The sequence below is a fragment of the Mustela lutreola genome, chromosome 15 (genome assembly GCF_030435805.1).
Source record: "Mustela lutreola isolate mMusLut2 chromosome 15, mMusLut2.pri, whole genome shotgun sequence".
NCBI lineage: Eukaryota > Metazoa > Chordata > Mammalia > Carnivora > Mustelidae > Mustela > Mustela lutreola.
Genome location: NC_081304.1, coordinates 2,944,252 through 2,963,952, shown reverse-complemented (window position 1 = coordinate 2,963,952; position 19,701 = coordinate 2,944,252). Strand labels below are relative to the sequence as shown.

The 19,701-nt window shown below is 59.8% G+C and overlaps 1 protein-coding gene across 11 annotated transcripts in view; it reads right to left on the bottom strand.

Annotated features, from left to right (window-relative positions):
- RBFOX3 (RNA binding fox-1 homolog 3) overlaps nucleotides 1–19,701 on the bottom strand; it is a 392,450-nt gene that overhangs the window by 74,790 nt on the left and 297,959 nt on the right. Inside the window, exon 1 of one of the 11 annotated variants that reach the window (XM_059147629.1) lies at nucleotides 1,066–1,334. The exons of 6 other annotated variants lie outside the window; for them this stretch is intronic. In XM_059147629.1, coding sequence (XP_059003612.1) covers nucleotides 1,066–1,170 — 105 coding nt within the window. In that variant the 5' untranslated portion in view covers nucleotides 1,171–1,334. Of the gene's footprint in view, nucleotides 1–1,065; nucleotides 1,335–19,701 lie in introns of those variants that run through there. 4 more of the 11 variants (XM_059147640.1, XM_059147628.1, XM_059147630.1 and 1 more) reach the window with 4 other exon arrangements.

Genomic DNA, 19,701 nt, shown 5'->3' with positions numbered 1-19,701 from the left:
GGACCGTCAGCCTGAGATCTCCAGGCCTCACTGTCTTCCCCCTTCAAGCCCCGGGGCCTCTCCAAGCAAGCAGCCACCCCCACCCCTGCAGACCCAGGCAGAGGTTCAGGGTGCTAAAGATAAAGCAAGCAGCCCCAGAGTGCAGGGAGGGAGGCGAGCCTGGAGGTGTGGGCGGCCTGGGTGGGTGAGGCAGGGTACCGCAGCCCCCAGCCAGCTCTGGCTGGGCCGGCACTGGGATCCGCAGCCCTGAGAGACCAAGGGGCCTGGGGGAGGCGAAGAGGTGCCCCCTCCATCCCCAGTGCAGGCCTGGGACCGCACTGATTCCGCATTGGGTGGGATCGCAGGACCCCCGCCCCGCACACCACGGCAGGCGGGCGGGCAGGCAGGCAGCAGCTGCTGCTGCTCTGTGCGCACCTCCCGTGGAGCGTCCTGGGGCTTTGGGGGCTCAGAGTCGCTCGTCTTTCTGGCCCCCTCACCAGCCCGAGCTTCCTGCGCAGCCCGGCAGATCGCAAAAGTCTGGCCCCAGCCCCCTCCCCGGGCCGGAGCTCCGGGGCCTCCCTCGCCAGCCCCACCAGGCGGGTGGCCCGTCTCCCCCGAGGCCCGCGCGCGGTCCCCGCTGCAGCAGAGCTCGGCGCCCCCGCTGCCGCCGCCTCCGCGCGGCCCCCCGGCTTTCCCGACGCGGCCGGGGAGGGGCCCAGCTCCCCGCCCCCCCCCCGCCCCCGCGCCCCCCGCGGCCCGGCGCGAAGTTCCCCAAAGTGACCGCGGCGCCGAGAACCCCCGCCCCCTCCCCTCCGGCTTCCCCCGAGACTCCGCCCGCCGCCCCCTCCAGCGCCTTCGGAAAAGTTGCGAGCGACGCCCCAAACTCCGGCCCCCCGCCCCGCGCCGCGCGCGCCCGGGGCGACCCCGCGCTCGGCCGCCGCTCCCCCCGCCGGGCCCCGGCGCCATGACGCGGGGAGCGCAGCGGGGCCCCGGCGGCGGCGCGGAGGCGGCCGAGCGCGGGGTGGGCGGCGGCGCGGGGCGCACGTGCGCCGGGCGGGGGGCCACGCCGGGCCGGGGGCAGCTTACCTGTTGGAGGTAGAGGAAGGCGGGCGGGCAGGGCACGGAGTGCGGGAGCATGCTGCCGGAGTTGGACAGCAGGAGGCAGCCCGAGTTCGCCATGGAGCACAGCATGGGGCGGCAGGGGGGCGCCCGGCGGCAGCTCTGCGCTCGCTGCGCGGCTCGCACCCTCCGCGCGTCCCTCGGTGTGTGCGCGCGCCCTGCCTCCCGGGCGCCCTCTCGGTCTCCTCCTCCTCCTCCTCTTCCTCCTCGGCCCTCCCCTCCCCCTCGCGGCGCTCCTCAGGAGGGAGGCATGGACGGCGAGCGGCGCGCCTCTGCCCGGTGCTCCCCTGCCCGGGCGGGGATGCTGGGGAGAGCGCGCGCGAGAACACGGCCCGGCAGGCTGTGTGCGCGAGAGGAGGGACGAGGGCAGCGGGGGAGCGGGCGCCCGTCACTTTGGAGCCACCGGAGCCCTGTCTGCAAAGAGTGGCGCGTGTGCGTGTGAGTGCGCGCGTGTGCGCGCGTGTGTAGCGGTGGGAGGGGGAGTCCCTGGCGTACTCCAACCTCAAACAGAGCCCCGCGCCGAGGGAAGAGAATCCGGAACGACGGCGCGACAGCTGATCACACACTTAACCCCTCGCCCGCCGGCGCCCTCTCCGGGGCCCCTCGGCGGCCCTCCTCCGCCGCGCGTCCGGCGGCTGCCCCGGGCGTGGGCTCCGGCATCTCCCTCCGGCCCCGCTCGGTCCGCCGGCCGCTGCGGAGAGGACCGGCTCTGCCGGCTTTGCGGCCGACCGGAAGGCGCTTCGTCCTGCTCGGCGTTCCGAGCGGCGCCTCTCATAAGGGAGGCCGGCTCAGTGGCGGGGATGTCGGTGATGTAATGAGGGCATCTACGCAGAGGCTTCCTAGCCGGGGAGCGCTTCTCCGCCGCCCAGAGCTTGGAAAGCCAGCTGGAGCCCCCCGGGGGCTTCTCCTGCCCCCCCACCGCGGACCCCAGACCTCATTGACACCTTAGGTCTGCCCCAGGCACATGGTCCTGTGGGTATTTAATAGGGGAGGGGGCGGGGACAAGGGGCACTGGCCACAATGCACCCTCCCCTCCCCAGACTCCGTTGCGCTGGACTTGGTGGACACACACGATGCAGCAGCAGTGCGCACATATGGACCCGGCATGTATGGACCCCGGAACCCAGCCACTGCTTGGCTCGGGTGTTCACTGTTCCTATACCACCACTGACACAGATGTGTGTGTGTCTGCAGCATCACCAGGCACAGACACCCTCCCCCACCGGCCTGCGTGCATTCACGCTGGACAGATGCCCCTGACCAGGCTCATTAACCGGGACAAGCCACAGGTGAGCCTGGCTGTGAGGGACAGTCTGCTACCTGCCACCCCTAGAGACAGAGTCAGCAGGAGGACACACCTAGCCTCTTGTCCCATGTATGCACGCTTCTCCTGGTAAGGGGAGAAACCCACGAATACCCAGGACCAATTCCGGACGCACCTATCTTTCCTAAGGCACTTGAGATTTTCTTTCTTTCACTTCTGAGAGCAAGCCCCACTCTGGAAGGAGGGAGGGCTGGGACCCCCTTATAATGGGAAAGCCAGCCATCAGAGGGAGGCCCCTTCACTGGCTGTGTGATTTTAGGAAAGTGGCTTGTCTTTTCTGGGCTCCCATTGGTGCACCCGTCCCGAGAGGCTAGGGGGACAGTGTGTGAGATGTCTTACTGTGCTCCCTGCGGTGCGTGTCTGTAAGAGCCATTCCGGAGGAGGTGGCAGGGGGGGAAGACGGATGGGTGGAGAACGGGCCCCCCCAAGCCCTGTTTGGGAACAAGCTCCGTTCGAGCAAGGCAGGCAGGTGTGTGGCCCTCGGACGCCGCTCTGTCAGGCACCTCGTGTCTCTCAAGGTAGCTGCGGTTCCCCTTCCTTAGAAGGAAAGGGGGTGCACCGTCTGGAAGGGAGGCAGATGGCAGAAGGGACAGGGTCGAGGGAGAGGCAGCAGCGGAGACAGCCGGCCCCGCCGCACGTAGCCGCTCTTGCTGACCCTCTTCCGGAGCCCCTCTCTCGGGGTGGCACGCTTGGCTGCGGACTTGCAGGGGTCATCTCCTGCCCCCGGGCGGGATGGTTACTAACTCGTCTCCCAGAAGAGGCACCCCGACGGCCTGAGACGGTGGTGGGGTGGCCCGGCGCTGAGGCCTGGGGCATCTGGGGAGGACCGTGGGGCTGGGTGTAGCATTTGTGAGGAGAGAGGGCTGTCCTGCGGAGGATGGAGCCCAGGGTGGCCCCGGCTACAAGAGCAGGGGCATCCCTGAGGGCCCCTGCCTCCCCAGTCCTGCTGCTCTGCTCTCCCGTTTCAGAAGCCTTTCCTCCCTTCTGCTCTTGCCGCCCTGGCTGCTCGCTCCCTGGAGGACGGTCAGGAACCTGGGGCAGCTGTGTAGCATTAACCCCCAGCCCTGCGCTCTAAGTCCACTGTCCGTGTGAATCATTCGCTCGTTAATTTGCCATTGTTACCCAACATCTACAGAGACTGAGGCTTTATTCCTCTTCTAAGAGGATTTGAGAGTGTCTTAAACATTGTCCAACCTACAGGAGACACCCTCTGAGTTGACTCTCCTGCTTTCCCTTGAGAACCCGCTACGTGAAGACAGAGACCGCACCAGGTGCTGGGGCTGTAAAGACCAAGTGCTCTGCCTGCAGTGAGTGCACCGTCTGGTGGGGAAAGCAAGCCGACACACTGCAGCCTACCGTGCTAAGACCTGTGATGGCCCAGGAGAGTGGGAGCGCAGATCTGGGGTGAGCTCAGACATGGGGTGGGGTTGGGGAAGCTTTCCTGGAGGGACCTCTGGGCTCAGTGCTTGGCTTCCAGCATCCTTGCCTCCTGGTCATCTGTGGGGCCTTTCAGCCTGGCCGCCCTGGCTTCAAGCCTCACCTCCAGAGAGTGTCGGGCCCCGCAAGCATGTCTAGACACCTGCCTCCATCAGTCAGCTGATCACACCTGGGCTCCAGAGAGACTGAGAACAACAACATGGAATTAACCACCACCGCCACATCCAGAAGAAGGATCTGAACATCGTGTGCGTCCGGCTTCTTCCTCAGGACGGGCTGTGTGCCCACCACCTCATGTGCCGGGCCACGGGCTCATGACTTCCACTTCGAGCCAGTTACTAACTGACAAACTGAGAGAGACTCTGTCCATGTGGGGGCGGAGGTGGTGTCGTTGGGGGGTTGGGCCACCAACTAGCCAAACACTGTAGTAGCCCCTCTGGTCTTCCTCTCAAGAGCTGAGTGTCGGGAGGGCAGGGAAGCTGCTGGCTGGTCTGCGCAGCATCACCCCAGTGCCTGGAAGGGGACCCGGCAGAGATGAGTGCGGGTGTCCTGCCCCTACCCTCACCCCAGGGCTGATCCCGATGCTGAGGCGGCCACAGCGGCCAGTGTGGCTTGGAAGCCCAAGCTGGGCAAAGCTGCTGCAGAAAGCCAATGCCGCTGGGGCTGGGATCCCGACTGCTTGGGGCATCAGGACCATCTCTACGTTGTGGACAGGAGGAGAAAGGCAAGAAGGGGCCTGTGCTCCCCCAGCTGTGCCCCTGGGGGTGTCCCAAGGGTACACAACCCATCGACGGTGACTGCTCCTGAGTGTGTGCGGTCCTTGCCCCCCTCACCGCGGACCTCCAGTGCCTACACAGTGGGGTTCAGCATTCTTCAGGTCCCCGTACTCCTAACGGCCCTCCAGAGCGCCGGTGCCTCCTGAGTGGAAGGTGGGGGAAGCCGCCGGGGCCCGGGGCGCTACTGCCCCCACTTCTGGGGGAAAAGGAGGCTGCGCCCTGGGAAGGGCTGTCAATCCAGCTCTAATATTCACTACTTAAAAAAAGAGCCAAGGAAAAAAATATCCCACTCGCCCTGAATCTGAGAAAGGCCTCGTTAGGGAGGCAGGAACGGAGCTGTAATTATTCCTGCGCTCCTGGGCACCACTATAAATACCAGGCAAAGAGGCACCTCAAAAGGTCTGGATGGTTCCAGGGCTTTGGAGATCTCTGGGCTCCTTCCTGCCTCCCCACCGGTGTCACCTTCCCTGGAGGGAGCTCTCCTGGGTGCCCCCTTTTCCCCCTGCAGGGCAGGGCCTGCCTTCCCCACCTGCTTGGGGAGACCCAGGCCTGAGCAGCCTTGCAAACATCCTCAGTCTTCGTGTGTACCTCTGCAAAATGGGGACACAGAGTCTCCTTGGGAAAGTGTATGCCAGGAAGTATCCAAGTCGGCCCGTGTTTTTAACAAAAGGTGGACAGTGGACAGTTCGGTAGTCGATCTGGTGTGCAACAGCCTATGGCACTCCCCCGATCCTCTGGAAATTCCCAAGGCTGCACATGGGTATATTCTCACAGGAAACAAAAGCCCCAAAGTCCCTCTAGGGGAGGCTGGGTGGGGGGCTGAGTTACTCATAGGCCAGCCCCTTTCTCGCTTTCTGAGCACCCAGACTGGTGTCCTCGGCCTTCACCTATGTGCGGAGGACAGCCTGGAGCTTGGCAAAGGCGTGCCAGGACAAGGGGTGAGCTCACCGTCTCCGGCTGCAGCTGGGCCGTAACCTGCAGAGACAGCATGCTCGGTGCTTCCAGCAGAGCTGGAGCGCCCTGCCCCAACTTCAGGGTGTTGGCACAGGCTTGGGCATGAGCACCAAGGAGGCAGCAGTGGCACAGCTGTGCGTGGCTTCCCTATGGCAGGATGGGCTAGGACGGGCAGAGCTCTGGGTGGGTACCAGGGAGGCTGCGGTGACCCGAGAAAGCTCTTCTATGTGAACCAACCAGACACCCACACAACCAACTGAATCTCTTCCAGGGGGATTCACGCCCCAGTTCCACAGCTATGGGCACAGGAGTGGGGTCAGGGAAAAGCCTCGAGCTGCTGGGGTGCATATGACAGACCCCCCTTGGGGAAATGTCAGGTTGAGGACAGGCAGCTCCTTGTCTTCATATGAAATCTGGGGGCCCCTCTGATTCCTGAAGGGGACAGCTTCCCGACTTTGGGAGTGGGTGGCCACTTCTGCTTTGTCCTCGAGTGTCTGATACACCCATAAGGGCAGAGGAGTCAGTGCGGGAGCCCCTGTGAGGAAGAGGCCAGGATGGGAGGGAGCTGTCCTGGCTGTCGAGGCCACACTGGACATGTCCAGCAGAGGGCCCACTCACACTAGCCAGAGCCTCCCCTCTGCGGCCAGGCCTGGGAGGAGAGAGGCACTGGGGGTCCACCCCACCCATGGGCCCCTCTGCACCCCTGAGCCACAGGACACTCGGCGGTGCTGAGGGGAAGCCAGGCCCGGTCCAGGCTGCCGGGGCCAGCACCCACCTTCCAGCCCCACGGCACCCCTCCACGCCCACCAGTGCTGTCCCCCTGGTCCCAGCAGACTGCAGCAAAAGTAGAAATCCGCGTGCAAAGGGAGTTTATTTATCTGTTTAATTAAGAGGCGCTTGCCAGCCACATTCGGGTCCATCGCCGCACTTACAACCATGTCCCGGCAAAATTAAACATAATAAATATAGGAAGACTGAAAGCAAAGGGCACACTCGAGATATATGGGCAAAGCCAGAAGTTGCACAGGGTTGCAGTTATAAGCACATCTTTCTCTGGCAAGTTCCCCTCCCCTCGGGGCCTGTGAGCCGGAGGAAGGCTCTCAGAAAAGGGGTTGTGGGTGCTGTGCGACTGTGCGCTTTCCACTCAGCACTGCTGCCAAGCTTTATTTATTTTAAATGAGCCCCCAGGACTTCTCCCTTCTCCTCTTCTGGGGAGGGGGAGCGAGCTCATCACAGAGCAACAAGAACATCTGAAACCAGCCAGTGCTGAGCGGCTCTCGCTTGGGGCTTGGTGGGTAAGAGGCAGCGGCAGCTGCAGCCCTGGAAAGCTCTTTGCAGGCTCCTGCTGCATCTGGGCCATGAGCTCCTGGCAAGGAGGCGGAACGGGCCGAGAGAGCTCCGGAGAAACGGATCTGTGCTCGACGCTGCCGATTGTGGCCAAGCCACCGTTCAGGGTACTGGCCCCAGAATGCCACAGAAGCCGCAGGAGGAAGGGGATTTAGAGTTCCTATTTCTATCTCTGACGTGAAGCCTCGAGAAACTGAAACGTTTGCTTAGATGTCCTGGGAATGAGCGTGTCCACGGGGAAAGCAAAAGACGGGGACTGGTTATCGTCACTGACCACCAACCACAACAATAGCTTTTATTTGCTCAGTGCTTTGCTGGCTTCCCTGAAACACCTTAACGTGTCTGTTTTCCTGGATCCTTACAAGGCGGCCAGGGAAGGATGAGGCACTTGTAGGATCACAGAGGTGGCCCAAGGTCACCTAGCTAGTGGGAGGCCGAGTTTTAGGCTGGAAACCAACGTTTCTGGCTGGCGGGTTCACGCGAGGCTCTTGCCTCCCTCCTACAACTCTGCTTGGTTTGCGCCATTCCGTGAACATCCCCGTCATTAGCCCTTGGCTCTCTCTCCTAACAGGATCAACCCCAAACCAAATCTGTTAACGCAATCGCCATTTGCAATAGCTTGGGCATTTACTAATCACACCACTGCTCGGTCTGTGTGGCAATTATCTCAAATTTCCTCTTTCTCATTAGGCAGGAGGTCGTGAGAACTCAGTAGGGTCGCTGAACCCTATGATCAAGCCAAAGAGAGAACCTGCTGTTGGACGGAGGAAGACCTTCCATGGGGGTTCCTAGCTGATCTGCCATGAGATGCTTCATTTCCTACGTATCCTCACCCCACACTCTGAGCCTGGCCCGCCTCCGGGAGGCAGAGAGAGGCGCAGGAAGGCTGGGTATTTGCGTGGGGGTGAAGATTCTAGCTCGGAGTGCCCACTGCTGGGATGCCCTTGGATGGCTGGGTCCCCAGGGCAGGGCTCCTGTTACGTTTATCACCGGCAGAGGCTGCGGGGTTGAGGAAAGCAGACAGAACCCACCACTCCACCGAGCCCACCCAGGCACGGCATCCCCACCCCCGCTTGCTGCCCTTCAGCACCAGGGACAGCGCCAGCCCCTTGCTCTCAAGTCTCCCCCCTTGCAGGGGCAGGCAGTGGGGCTGGACGAGAATTCGGGATCAGACTCTCCAGTCCTCCGCCTTCTAGCTGGCAGTCACTTCAGCCTTCAGGGACAGGCGCTGTCGTTTTATTTTAATTTTTTTTTTTCTTGAAGCACCCCACGGAGGGAGACCCTGACATCTCTCTGGGGAGCCCATCCAGATTTTTATCACCCTGACTGTGAAGAGATTCTGCCTTGTGTCTCACACAAGCCTTTCTACTTTAATTTTTTTCAAAGGGGAAAAGCCTCGAAGGAGGGCCAAGGGGGAGCTCGGACCCGCCGCCGAAGCCACTGTCCCCTCCTCTGACTCCCGAGAGAGGCAGCGGGTCACCCAGCAGAGCCTGCAGAAGAAGGCCGTGCGCTCCAGGGGAGGGACGAATGGCAGCTCTGTGTGCCTCAGGTGTAGGGAAGGGAGGACCGTGCCTGTGACATGGGCGGCCGTTTGGGGACCTCCCGTGGCTGTGACCGGCATGAGTTTGTGTCGAGTTCCGTCAGGACTGAACTGAGGAAACGTGGCACGCAGGGCTCCTAAGTAGACGGCCACAGGAAGGGGGTCAAGGTTTGTTCTTACGTCCACTCGTGGCGGGGGCTGAGCTGCTCAGAGGAGAGGCAGGGAGAGCCCAGCCTTGTGTTTCCTGCCTCTTTCTAAAGCCAGCAACTGAAAGGTCGGCCTCTTCACTTCGCCATCAGTTAAAATCAATCTTACTTACCAGAGAGCCACTGCCCCTTCCTTCCGCCTAGGTGAGAGGCTGCAGGGCAGCCCTGAAGAGAAGGAGTCGCCTGAGCCCAAGGACTTTGAAAGTCAGGTCCTCCACTCGGAGCGAGTCTGAAAGACTCAGCCCAGCATCTGCCTCTAGCCCCAGCCCTAGCACTCAGCTAGTTAAGAAAAAAAAAAAAAAAAAAAAAAAAACCAGCCTCAAGCTTCAGGAAGCAGAATGCAAGGGGGCTGGCATTCCACTCTCCTTCTGCCCCTTTGTGCCCCTTAAAGCCAAAGCATCAGCTCATTAAAAGCTCATTAGGAGCCCGAGGCAGCAAAGGCCCAGAGAGGCAGCGTTGTCCTGGCAAAGCGCACGGCCCAGGGGAGGCGGGTGCACTGTGTCAGGCGGCCAGTGCCAAGCTGCAGACAGGAGCTGAGTGATGGGGTGGTGGGAGGTGGGGCGGGGGTGGCGGCTGGGAGGTTTCTCACCCAGAAGCCTCATGGGAGCCGAGCCTGTCCCAGGACTCACAGGGGCGAGGACAGGCTGGTCTGCCAGGAAGCAAAGGAATAGATAGTTCCCCGCAGACCCTCTTCCCCACACCCCCAGCACGAGAGGGGCCCAATATGGGGTCCTTTCTCAGGCGTTGAGAGCAGGGAGCCAAGGCAGGGAAGAGGGAAGGGTAGGCAGGGCCCTGGCTAGTGTCAGCCATGCCCAGCATCTCCAAAGGCGCCTGAGAAGTTGTATGAATTGCTGCTCACTGTGACTACAGTGCAGCAGATAAAGGGCCAGTGGATGCTGCTTGTTTCACTAGACTCTCTAGAGGGTGCCAAGAGCAGGGGCAACGGGGCGTCTCTGGTGGGGCTATGGGGGTCTTAGGCGGGAGCCTATTCTGGGGTGCCCACCCCTGCGGGCATCCATCCTTCTGCTCCCTGTCACACCTGGGGGGAAAGCCCTCCTCGTTCCTGATCTACTCTGGCATTGGGGTCCAGCACTGCTTGGCATCAACACCACCCTCCAGTTCCAAGACACACGGTTTCTGAGAATTCACTGGCAAGGAGGTTTGGGGAAAGCTGGCAGCGGGCGGAGGGCCTGTGCTGTCTTAGCAGCTCCCAGGCTTTCCTCCCGCTGAGAGTTGCTGCATTAGGATAAGGGTAGCCGTCTGTGCCTTTTCTTACTTCCCTAGGATGCTGTGACTTTTGATTCTTGCTTGATTAATATACAGCCAACAGAGACTGTATTTAAGGCAGCTTTAATTCTCTTAGGTCACCAAACTCAGGGGCAGCAAAGCTGCAAGGAGCCAGCCCTGCCATAGATCAAACACTGGGACCTTCAAATCGCTCCGTGGCCCAATTTCTCACCGCTGCTGCTGCCTGATAACCCTCCCAGCCTGGAGCCAGTATCCCTCTTTTCTAAGAGCGGGCACGGGGACCGGGCTCGGCAAGTGGGAAGGAGAGCGGAAGGACTGCAGCACCAGGGACAGCTCCGGCCAGCCCAGGGTGTCCAGCCCTCCTGCTTGCCTTTCCAAGCCAAGGCACCAATGGGTGCAAATGACCTCCGTGTTTTGCTGGAGGTGGCTGGGGGCACCCTGCCGATGGCACCTGTCATGGAAACATCCTCCTCGGCAGATGAGACACCTCTGAGACCCTGCGTGTTCTCACGGGCGTGGTCTATCTTTAGGCTCTCTCATTCTCTGGCCGCCTGAGACCCCCACGCTGAGGAGAAGCCCGCTGCTCCTAGTGAGGACCAGCTGGCCAGTCTCCTTGCAGGTCCCTGGTGCCCGTGGCTTCTGCAGGGCCCCACAGTTTCCTTTCTGGCTCAGCCTCATCCCCTTACAACTTGCCTCATTAGCATCTCCTGAAAGGCAGCCTAATTTCTCTGCTTAGCACCTGGGTCTTCACTTGCTTGATGGGGGGGCGGCGGAGGAGGTTGGGGGGGGGGGATGCCTGTGTAACCGCCACTTCCTTCATTCCTCCAGAGCATCTTTTATAGACCTGGTCCGTGTTGCCATTCGGGGAGGCACCGTGGAGCAGTACAATGCGGGAAGATTACACGCGGAAGCCGGGCTTGTAAATTACCTCCCAGTGGGGGCAGGGAATGCGCCTGTGAGCGGAGAACCCCGTGTGCAAAGCCATTCTCATTTAAGAGCAGGATCTTCCCGGATCAGACCCTGATCAATCCTGCTGCCACCCACATGCCGTGTATCAGGGAGAAACGTTTGCATGGAAGTTGAAAGAGCCCCAGCCTCGCTTCCTCAGGCTCCTCACCACCACCGTTCCTGTAGGGTCTCCTCTGGACCTGGCCCCCGCTGGATTTATTCCCCCCCACTCTGCCGCTATCCACTTAAAAATATCGCCTATAGATTTTCAAATTATTGTTACACTTTCTAAGAGAAGGATGCGGTGGTTAAAAATTAACAGCAAATTTATAGGAATTCTATATGGCAATTACAGAATTATAATGAAGTGGCTGCCACTTGGCCGAGTGTGGGTAATTGGAAATCCACGCTGGGAGACTAGAATCTTTACTGTATTGGAATTGTATTTTTGAGAGTAAATGCCGTGGAGAGGGTCAGTGGAGGCTTGAGCTGGCCGGGTTCTTCTCGGGAGGGCAGGGGAGATGGTTCACGGCCTGTCCGGAGGGAGTTCAGAAGGAGAGTCACTTAAGCAGGCACACGGACGGTGGCCAGACAGCAGTGGGATAAGTAGGTGTTCTGGGTAGGGGTGGGCAGCCCTGATGCCTCCCAGCCTGGTCTGGGGAAGGCGGGAGAGACTACGAAGGAGAGACTGTCCTCACCATTGTCATCGCCAGCAGAGCAAAAGGGAACCCTGAGATGGATACACAAGGCAGCACTGGAAAAACCTGGTGTGATTCCTATGTGGTGGATCAATTCTCCTTGTAAAAAAAAAACAAAAAAACGGTAAGAGAAAAATCAGAGAGATCACTTTCTCAAGACACCAACTTGGTCAGCCCCATTCCCACACCTGCTGGGGCAGAAATGGATGTGAGCTACTTTCTCCTCTTTGTTTCTCTTTAGGATCCCAGGCACCAGATGGCCTAAGGGGGCTTCTAATAACGAAACTCCAGTCCTGAGGAAGGGACTTCCACCAGGAATTTGGGTGCGGATCGCCTCTGGGTCCTTGTCCAACACAGGAGCCTTGAGCTCCCATGAGTGCAAAACATAAGCGGGATTTCAAAGACTTGGTACAACAGAAAAGACTGAAAAATAATTGGTGTATGTGATTACTCACTGAAACAGCAGTATCTTCGATATGCCAAGTGAAATAAAGTATATTGTCAAAATGAATCTCACCGGTTTCTTTTCACTTTTTGAATGTGGGTATTGGCGGAGAACACAGGGCCCCCTGTGGTTTGCACTGTATTTGCAGCACACAGCCCTGGTCTCGAGAACAGGGGTGGGGGCACTGGGGTTTGCAAAAGGAACAGCAAGTTGGGTCTCCTCTTGGGGTGCGGCCCAGAAAACCCAAGTCCGTGTTGGCAGGAAGCACGCAACTGAATTGATTCCTCCGCCCCAAACACAGATGTCCAGCAATGGGGTTCGCCCCATTTAAGCCCTCCGTTTGCTCTGTCCTGACGTCTGGGACCAGGGTCGTTGTTACTCCCAGCACAGCGGCCCCACGAGCCTAGAAGCCAACGGTGGCTTTCCTTCTTGGTGTCCCTCCCACCCAGGACAGGACAAGGAAATGAGTAATCCATGCACTGCTCAGCTTTGGGGCTTAGCTCATGGCTGCCACCGCTGTCTCCCGACCCGCACTGGGGGACGGCGTCCCAGCAGCTCCCACGCTGCGCACCTTGTCTGCATTCGGCTTCTGGGTGAGCGTATTGATTTTCCTCTCTCGTGTGGAATGAGAGGACTTGGAAATTCCATTCCAGGGATACAGAGCATGGCAGTTTGGGACAGATCAGCCCCCAGGCACCCAGAACACCCTCAGCCTCATCCTACACCCGAGCCCCCACAAAGGGCAGGAAGGAGGTGGTGGGAGGGTGTATCTCATTCTCTCTATTTCATCGGATGGAGAAGAAACAGAGCCCTTCTCTTGAGACAGAGTAGAGTGTGTCCCAGGGTGGAGAGCTGCTCCCTTTCCCCCGAGGAGCAGAAGCAGAGCTGAGCTTGTAGGAAAGCAACCATCCCCCACCACCTGCCTTCCACCATACACGCAGCCTCAGCCCTTCTGGAGCCCTCCACCAGCAGGAGGGCGTGCACACTCCGGCTTGGGAGCCACCCCCACCTGGGGGCAAGCCCACGTCTGCCCTGACCAGCCATGTGACTCAGAGCCAAGGGGCTCCACATCTTGAGTTTTGCTTCCTGTGTCTATAAGATGGGACAGCGCTATCTCCCTCAAAGGCTGTGGGGCTTTAAAGGCATTCCGTACCCGAAGGAGCTGGCGCACAGTAGGTGCTCAGTAAATCATGCTACTAAGTCAACAGATATCTACTGAGTGCCTCCAAAGCCCGGGCTTTGCTCTCTCTGCAGTGGCCAGAAGAGCTTCCTCTCTCTCTACCTAGACGGGCCGAGTTTGCTCCCATCATCTCCCAGGCCTCGGCGGGGAAAGAAGGGTGATCTCACAATTATCTATGCAAATGGAGCGGAGCTTCCCCTGATACTTCAGAGCAGAGTCCGCGAATGTTCTTATTTGAATTTGGAATGCACTAAGCTTATTTTTGCGTTGGATTTACCTTCCTAATTACTGTTTGTTCTGGCTTATGCTCAGACTTGTTTGCATTCTCGGAACCCACCCTGGCTGGTGGTGAGGGGCGCACCCTAGAAACACGAGGGCCGGGCCGCAGACCAACCCCCCCCCTCCCCGGGGAGGACAGACATGTACTGGGAACGAGGCGGTGGCCGCCAGGGCTCCCTCCTGGTATCTGCTCGGCCCCGGCGGAGGGTGGGAGACATTTTAATTTCTGCTTCAAGCCTTCTGTCTATGTCGGTGGTTGGGCATAAGCGGGCCATGGGGGCCACACTGGAGCCCACGAGCTGAGTTTTCTCTCTTGCAGAGGCGGACGCAGAGATGAGGCATGCACCCGTGTGCAGCCCTCCCTTGGAGGGCTGTCCACGCTTTGTTCTCTGTCTCTCCCTGGGCTTATCTCTCTGTGTCTCTCCCTCTGTCTTTCTGTCTTCGTGTGTGTTTCTCCTTCACCCCCAACGCCTTCCTCCACTGGTGCTATTTCGAGCTCTTCTCCCCAGGGCAAACCAGGAAATAGATATCTCTTTCAATAGACATATCTTCCATGCAGCGGGGCAGGGACACCTGTCTTCCCTCTGGAACTGTGAGTTTTGGTGGCCAAGGCAGTTGTATCCAACTGAACACCCCTCTTTATGGCCACTCTATGTCCCTTTGCAAAGCAGGGGGGAAGCAGAAGACACAATGAACCTATCTTTCTGTCCCTTCTCTTCCCCATCCTTGCCTCCCAACAAAGAGATCTCTGTGTATGGGGAGAGCGCGCCTTGACCCTTCACAAGGCAACCAAGACAGCATGTACTTGTGACTCGGGTACGTGCTTCTGACTTCCCAGCATGCTAAGTGATTTTGCCATTCAGGGGCTTTGCTCTGTGTCAGGAGAGTGTGGGGGGAGCTGTCCTCGGGGAGCATCACGGGTGGCACATCTGGTCATTCTCTATGCTCGACCAGACCAGAAGGCAAGCTCCCTATGTGGCCACTGCTTCCTGGGAGTTCTGCCCCGTCCATGCCCCGCCTCCTCTCCATCCACACAGCTGTACTGGGGGGAGGTTGCCTCGGATGTCCTTCCGGCTCTCAGGGGCTCCAGCGCCACGGCCACCGTGACATTTGTGTCCTGCACTCCAGTCCATGAAGCTCATTCATGTATGTCCCCTCAACGCGCCCCAAGCAACCCTGTGAGATGCACAGCTTCAGCAAAGGCAACTGAGGCCCAGAGAGGCTAAGCCCCGCCCCACAACCTGCGGCCTGTTGTCCAGCCCTCCCGTCACTCTGGTATGGTTTTTAGGGAGGCCAGCAGCCCCCTCCATACCTCCGAGCTATATGCAACCTCATTTTCTACCACTGTCCAGGGTTGGGATACAAACCCTGAGCAAAGACGCTGAGCACAGGAAGTGAAAGCCGCCTGCAGCTCGGCTGGGGACCGGGAACAAGAGCTCATCCCAGGGGCAGGAGGACACCGGGCCCCTTGGCGTGAGACCCCATGGAGAGGGTGCGATGGTGGTAACAGCCCAGGGGACAGGAAGACGTGCTGTAGGTCTGACCAGCTCACTTCTGTCTGCTTCTCTGAAGGAACAGGCAGGGCGGCCAGTGGCTGTCGGAGAAGGGAGCTCGTGATCACTGCTGCAGTCAAGCACCAGCCCCTGGGGCGGGGGACGCTCTCTCCTCTGCAAACTGGTGTGAAGCAGGCCACGCCCCTCGGAGGGGGGGTCACACCTGCTGTGTCACTGGGACAGGTCCCTCCTGTAGCTTTTTCTGATTCTGTCCCCTGCCCCAGCAAGGGCGGGCATCAGAATCAGAGCAAGAGTGCGCCTGGGGGCCCCTCCTCGCTGAGCTACAGGCTCGTCCTCTCCAGAGAGGGGAAACTAGCCCGGGTGAGTCAAGGGAGAGGTGAAGGCCAGGCATCGGGAGTGTCTGAACCCAGCGCGGACTCTGAGACCAGTGGTCTTTGGGCGGGAGCAGGTGACTCGGGATAGCCTGGTTGAGTCCCAGTTCTGAAAGTAAGCAGACGCTCCTCATAAGTCTCCAAAGCCTCGATTAAAATGCAATAAATGAAGCTCTGGGTCTTCTATTGCACTAGCACATTTCAAGGGGTCAGAGGTCACATGTGGCTTGTGGCCACTGTACCGAACGCAGATATCAAACATTTCCACCGTTCTAGAAAGGTCTACTGGACAGTCCGGCTCTAAAGCTTTCCAAGTCTGTCTCTTTATCTGTAAAATGGGCAGAAAAGTACCCTAACGATTGCCCGAGGCTCAGTGAGATGGCCAATAGCCAAAGCATAGCGTGTTGTAAACAGAGCAGCCTCGTGGTTTGGGCTCAAGCTGTCAGTCTGTGGGAAATGGGCAGAGGTAGTGGAGGCCCCCGGAGAGTGGCAAGCCCAAAGGCAGGACACACGCTCTTCGCCATGGCCTACTCCAATGGGTCAAAAGATGAGGTTCTGGGGGAAACCCAAAGCCCCCTTATCAATCAGCCGGTATGTTGGTCAGCTGCGTTGCTGAGGCTGCCCCCAGCCTAGGAGTGAATATAAGAAAACTGAGAGCCACTGCCACAGACGGAGACACAACGGCATGGGGCGTAAGCAGCAAGGGTTGCTTCAGCAGAAAGCCAAGAGGGGCAGAGGTGTGCCCAGGAGGCTGGTGGTGAGGGGGCCGAGCCCTGGGGCTCCACACCATCTGGCTCTTGTAGTCCGGGAAAGGGGGCAGTGAACTGGACCAGGAGGTTGCACGGGGCATGTCCACAGGGAGTTGCTGAAGCCAAGAAAGCTTTGCTGGGCTGGCAAAAACCCATATAGCATCTCAACGATAAAAAAAACCTAAAGGGTTTTGCACAGAGAACACATTGTTGTTAGAGGAAGGGGACAAAACCCCAAAAACTGACGTGGAGAAGGGGTCTGAGCCCCAAGCCCCTGCCTTAGGCAGAGACAAGGTGCGGAGGCCATGTGGGGAGGCCAAAGCCGATGGAGCCCGCGCATCCTTGGGCGTCTCTGGAAGTGGGCAGCTGGGCCAGCCACGTCCCAGGTCCCGCAGGATGAGCCCACCCCAGCCTCCAGGTCTCCACTGCTTTCAGCTGCTTCTTCGTCCATCCCACACACCTCTGTTCTTCCTAAGACCCGCTTCTCTCTCCCAGTTTCTTGTAAACATCACCTGCTTCCCACAAAACACAAAACCAAAAAGTACCACGTAAAGCCATCTTGACCCAATTCAGCTATCAGTGGGGCGACGGAGGTCCCCCTAAGCAGTGGCGCCCAACCGAGGAGCCCATCCTTCCAGGGGTACTCTCTTCTGTTTTCCAAGTTGGAACAGATCCGCCCTTTTTCGCTCCAGAGTCAAGGGGCCGAGAGAGGGAATTCTGGATACTTTCAAGGGGATCATGAGCAGGTGTATGGACTGGGGAGAGGGGCATCGGGGGAAAGCTCGCTTCCTGCAGCACCGGGGAGGGCTAGCTGTGCTGGCTACAGGAAACCAAGCTTCCGCCCTGAGCACAAGTGGGGTGTTCAGGGGATTGTGAGGCAAACACAGGTCCTCAAGAGGCCCAGGCGGCTGTCCCTGGTGCTGAACCTGCCTCTTGGCTGCAGGCTGTGCCGCACGGGGCAGGGTCGGGGGCAGGAACGGGGGGGCACTGGTGATTCCTGTCCACCCTCTTCAGAGACTTCCATCACTCCCTAGAGCATGTCAGTACAACGGTTCTGCAAGACGATCACATCTTTGCAATCATAGACGCCTCCCGCCCCCTGGAGATGTCGGAGGTGGAACCCCTGTCCCTCCACGCTCTCCCAGTGCTGTGCTCCCTGCCTCCCCACCCCTTCCCACAGGCTTCCTTCCCTCCACCCACACCCTCTGACCCCACTGGAAGCTGGGGGGGGGGGACTGACGGAGAGCCCGAGGCAGACTCCGGCAAACTTCCTGAGAACTTTTCTCCAACTTTCAGACCTCCTCTGCATCTCCTTCCCTGTAGTAGATGACCCAAATGCTGCTTCCAACCACCGCCACCTCCTCTCAGCAGCGGCTGTCTCGTCTTCCTCCCCTGCCTGCTCCACTGAGCTGTCACAATCCCGGGGTGATGACACACGTCTCTGAAACATCAGCAGTCATTACTGGGAGAATGCCCTCGGTCCCCTGGGTGTTCGCGGAGGCACTGACAAGGCTTCCCTCCCAGCACAGGGGGGAGAGTGGGGCAGGGGCCAGATGGGGGAGGACTGCAAGAGGGAGAAGCACAAACCCCCGGGTGCACTGGGGTGTGATGTGCTGCCTCCTGCTGTCCAACCTTCAGGGACCTCCCATCCCAGCGAAAGCGGGAAGCCTGGGGATCCGAGCACTATGGGAAGGCGAGGCAGCCCCCCGAAAATGTTGGGGCTGCATGCCGGGAGCCACCTTCTTGCACAAACTGCAAACCCCTCTCACTAGGGTAGAACTGTAGAGTCCGCAAAGCTCTCCCACCACCATCCCCACTGATTCTCACACCTCCCGGAGAACGGTTGTTAAGAATTCAGTGCCACGGACGGGAAGCGTGAGGCCCAGGCAGGGGACCTGCCCAAAGTCTCCCAACTTCAGCCCACGCATCAGGCAGCTCCCATGCCCCACCTCCCACCCATCTTTTCACCCGGGGCCTTTGCCGGGGCAGCCGGCTGAGCACAGCTCTGCTGACAGCGCCTCCCCGCAGCACACAGCCCATTGTCCACTCTCTGCTCATGGGCTTTGCTGCTGCTGCCATTGGAGATGCCTCCGGGAGCTGTTCTGATGCGTGGGCAAACCTGGGAGTGCGGAGGGGCTGAGGCTCCGTGGAGTAATTCTTGCCCAGGGAATAATGCTCCTTCTGGCACCCTCCGTCGGTTCATTCCTGGCTCCCCCCAAGCTCCCCCGGGACGGCTCGGGTCGCCCACAGTGGCGATCACTCACGACTCGCCCTTGCATTTGTTCTCTCTCGTTCCCTGTCTGGCATCCCCAGTGCCCCCACTCCTGTGCTCGTCCCACAGTTCCACTCCCTGCTGGTCGGCACTTCTCCCAGGGCCTGCTTTCGGCAGTGGGGGGGGGGGGGTGGCGAGATAGGGAAGTCCCTCAGGAGGGGATTCTAGAGCTGGTGGTCAAAATCAGACACTGCCCTGGAACCCACTGCTAATGCCAAACAGGCTTGTGACAGCCGCTGGGGACCTCAGCCAGCATGGGCAAACGGTGGAGATGAGACCCACAATCAAGATTAGTCTTGAAGGAAGCAAGGTTGGACCCTGTCCAGGTCCCCCGGAGGGACCGGAGAAGCACGGTGGCCGGTGGCTGCTGCTGAGCGAGTACCCACGCCTCCAAACACAGACTGCGTGCTTCCTGCCCGACCCAAACGACACCACCTCCACTACTGGGTACGCGGTCACGGAGGGTTCAAAGCTCTCTGTTTTACACGGGAAGCCGAGCAGCGCCCGTGTGCCCTCTGGCCCCAGGGCTGCCGGGGCTCTGCTGCCCGTTATCACGCTGTCTGCAGGGTCTGTGGTCGTTCTGACATTGCAGAGGACATCACGCTCACGCACCACGTGGAGGAAACTACGCCGCTTGGATCAGAAGGCAGGAAGAGGGAAGGCCGCCGAACACCCAGGGACCCACGTGCGTCGGCGGTGGGAGATGAACTCTGGGGAGACCCGTGGCTTCCACATCAGTGGAGTATTTACAGTCTGGGGCATTCTGGAGCATCGCACCGACTCGACCGACGCAAGGACAAGTTGTCTATTCTCCACCCACCCGGAAGGGGCGTGAAGGCTCTTTGGACCCGGAGGCAGCGAAGATTAGGGTCTCCAAAGGCTACTGGTTTCTAGGAGGTCCCGGAGCGAGACAGGCTCGGCAGCAGGTCCAAGACACGGCGCACACACCCCAGCGGCGCTACAGGTAAACCGCGGCAAAGAGGAACGTGGTGAGGCGTCTCTGGCTCATCTCCAAAGGGGAGACGAGCACCGACTCGCGGCGGGGCTGAGGCTGGCTGCACCTCGAAGGGTCCATGACAGACTGGACAGGAGATGGGGGTGCGAGACGTGGACGGACTCACGTACTTCTCGGGCCCCAGCCCCCTCCCCTCAGCTCCCCCTCCTGCTCCAGCCTTTGCTCCAGCGATCAGCGGTCCCCACGTGTACACGGATGGCCTCCTGCCTGACGCATCTCGGGGCCCCCCGAGGCCCCCACCAGGTGTGAGGTCTGCTGGAAGCAAGGCAGGAGTGAACGTGGAAGTACTTGCAAGACCAC